This window comes from Triticum aestivum, chromosome 7A (assembly GCF_018294505.1).
Source record: "Triticum aestivum cultivar Chinese Spring chromosome 7A, IWGSC CS RefSeq v2.1, whole genome shotgun sequence".
NCBI classification, from domain to species: domain Eukaryota; kingdom Viridiplantae; phylum Streptophyta; class Magnoliopsida; order Poales; family Poaceae; genus Triticum; species Triticum aestivum.
The window spans coordinates 477,971,732-477,973,194 of NC_057812.1; the positions used below are offsets into that span (position 1 = coordinate 477,971,732).

General features: G+C 52.9%; 1 protein-coding gene across 1 annotated transcript; it reads left to right on the forward strand.

Moving 5' to 3' along the window:
- Positions 1 to 444: 444 nt before the first annotated feature.
- On the forward strand, positions 445 to 1,176 carry LOC123147660 (ferredoxin, chloroplastic-like; the record flags this gene model as incomplete). Its single annotated transcript, XM_044566925.1, is given in 1 exon segment — positions 445 to 1,176. A coding segment is annotated over 1 exon segment (432 nt). The 3' UTR covers positions 880 to 1,176.
- Between the last annotated feature and the right edge of the window lie 287 nt (positions 1,177 to 1,463).

Below are 1,463 nucleotides of genomic sequence, written 5' to 3' on the forward strand. Positions count from 1 at the left end.
ACTTTTAGTGTTACTGTTACAGTTTTCGTTCAAACATGTTACAGCTACTACATTGCCACCTCAAAAGAAGTTAATAGTTCCTAGTTAGTAGCCACACACATGGAGCGACTCACGCAGCTCCAACCAATTAAAGTTTCGTGAATCTTCCATCGCTATTCATTTGGCCTCGCTCGACGTCACGCGGCTCTCGTGACCACTTATGTCCCCGATGGATGTCGCCGGCCACACGCCCCTCGACGACGACGAGATGAGCAGCGTGTGATCCTCGTCGCCCCGCCCATCCAAGCGAAGATAAGAGGCCCACTCCCTTCCCTCCACATGGCACCCACCCCGAATCCCTTACTTATTCCCGCCCCCCTCACTCCTCCATCCCCTAGCTCGCTCGCCTATCCTCTCCAGCTCCCCAGCCACACAGAGAAAGAGCGTCTAAGCTCCAGCTAGCTTGCAATGGCCGCCGCACTGAGCCTCCGCGCGCCCTTCTCCCTGCGCGCCGTCGCGCCACCGGCGCCCCGCGTGGCCCTCGCGCCCGCGGCCCTCAGCCTCGCCGCCGCCAAGCAGGTGCGGGGAGCCAGGCTCCGCGCGCAGGCGACGTACAAGGTGAAGCTGGTGACGCCCGAGGGCGAGGTGGAGCTGGAGGTCCCCGACGACGTCTACATCCTCGACCAGGCCGAGGAGGAGGGGATCGACCTGCCCTACTCTTGCCGCGCCGGCTCCTGCTCCTCCTGCGCCGGCAAGTTGGTGTCCGGCGAGATCGACCAGTCCGACCAGAGCTTCCTCGACGACGACCAGATGGAGGCAGGGTGGGTGCTCACCTGCCACGCCTACCCCAAGTCCGACATCGTCATCGAGACCCACAAGGAGGAGGAGCTCACCGCATAAGCTGCCATACCTATCTCTCTTTGCAAGAGGATCGAGCTGATATCATATTATCTCCTACAGTATCATGCATGCATGGACATCGCCAGATCGATACACCGATTGTTTTGTGCTCGAATGAATTGCTCGATGCATGGTTTGCTCAAGTAATATTGTCTTCGAATTACTACCTTTTTGTACCGTAAGATATACGTACTACTGTCGTAATACTAGCGTGTACCTTGTACGTAACTCGACGTACTGAAATGAATCCTGATGGCTGAGGCGTCTCTCTGATTAATAGTAATATCTTCTTTTTAATTGAGAGACGGCTGAATTACTTGATGAACATCTTACCTGGGACTTTCTTCTATCCACATAATAGGTGCATGCTACGACTTGTTTCAATATGAGTTGCACAATTTCCTCATAATTTTGTTTACCGACAAGGAGACCCCTTCTCCCCACTCATTTTTGTCCTCACTGCTGATTTGCTCCAATCCATTTTTAATGAAGCTTTGGACAACAATTTAATAGCTTTGCCCATTATCACTGAAACAACAGAGATTTCCCCTATAATCCAATATGCATGTGATACTATTATTATC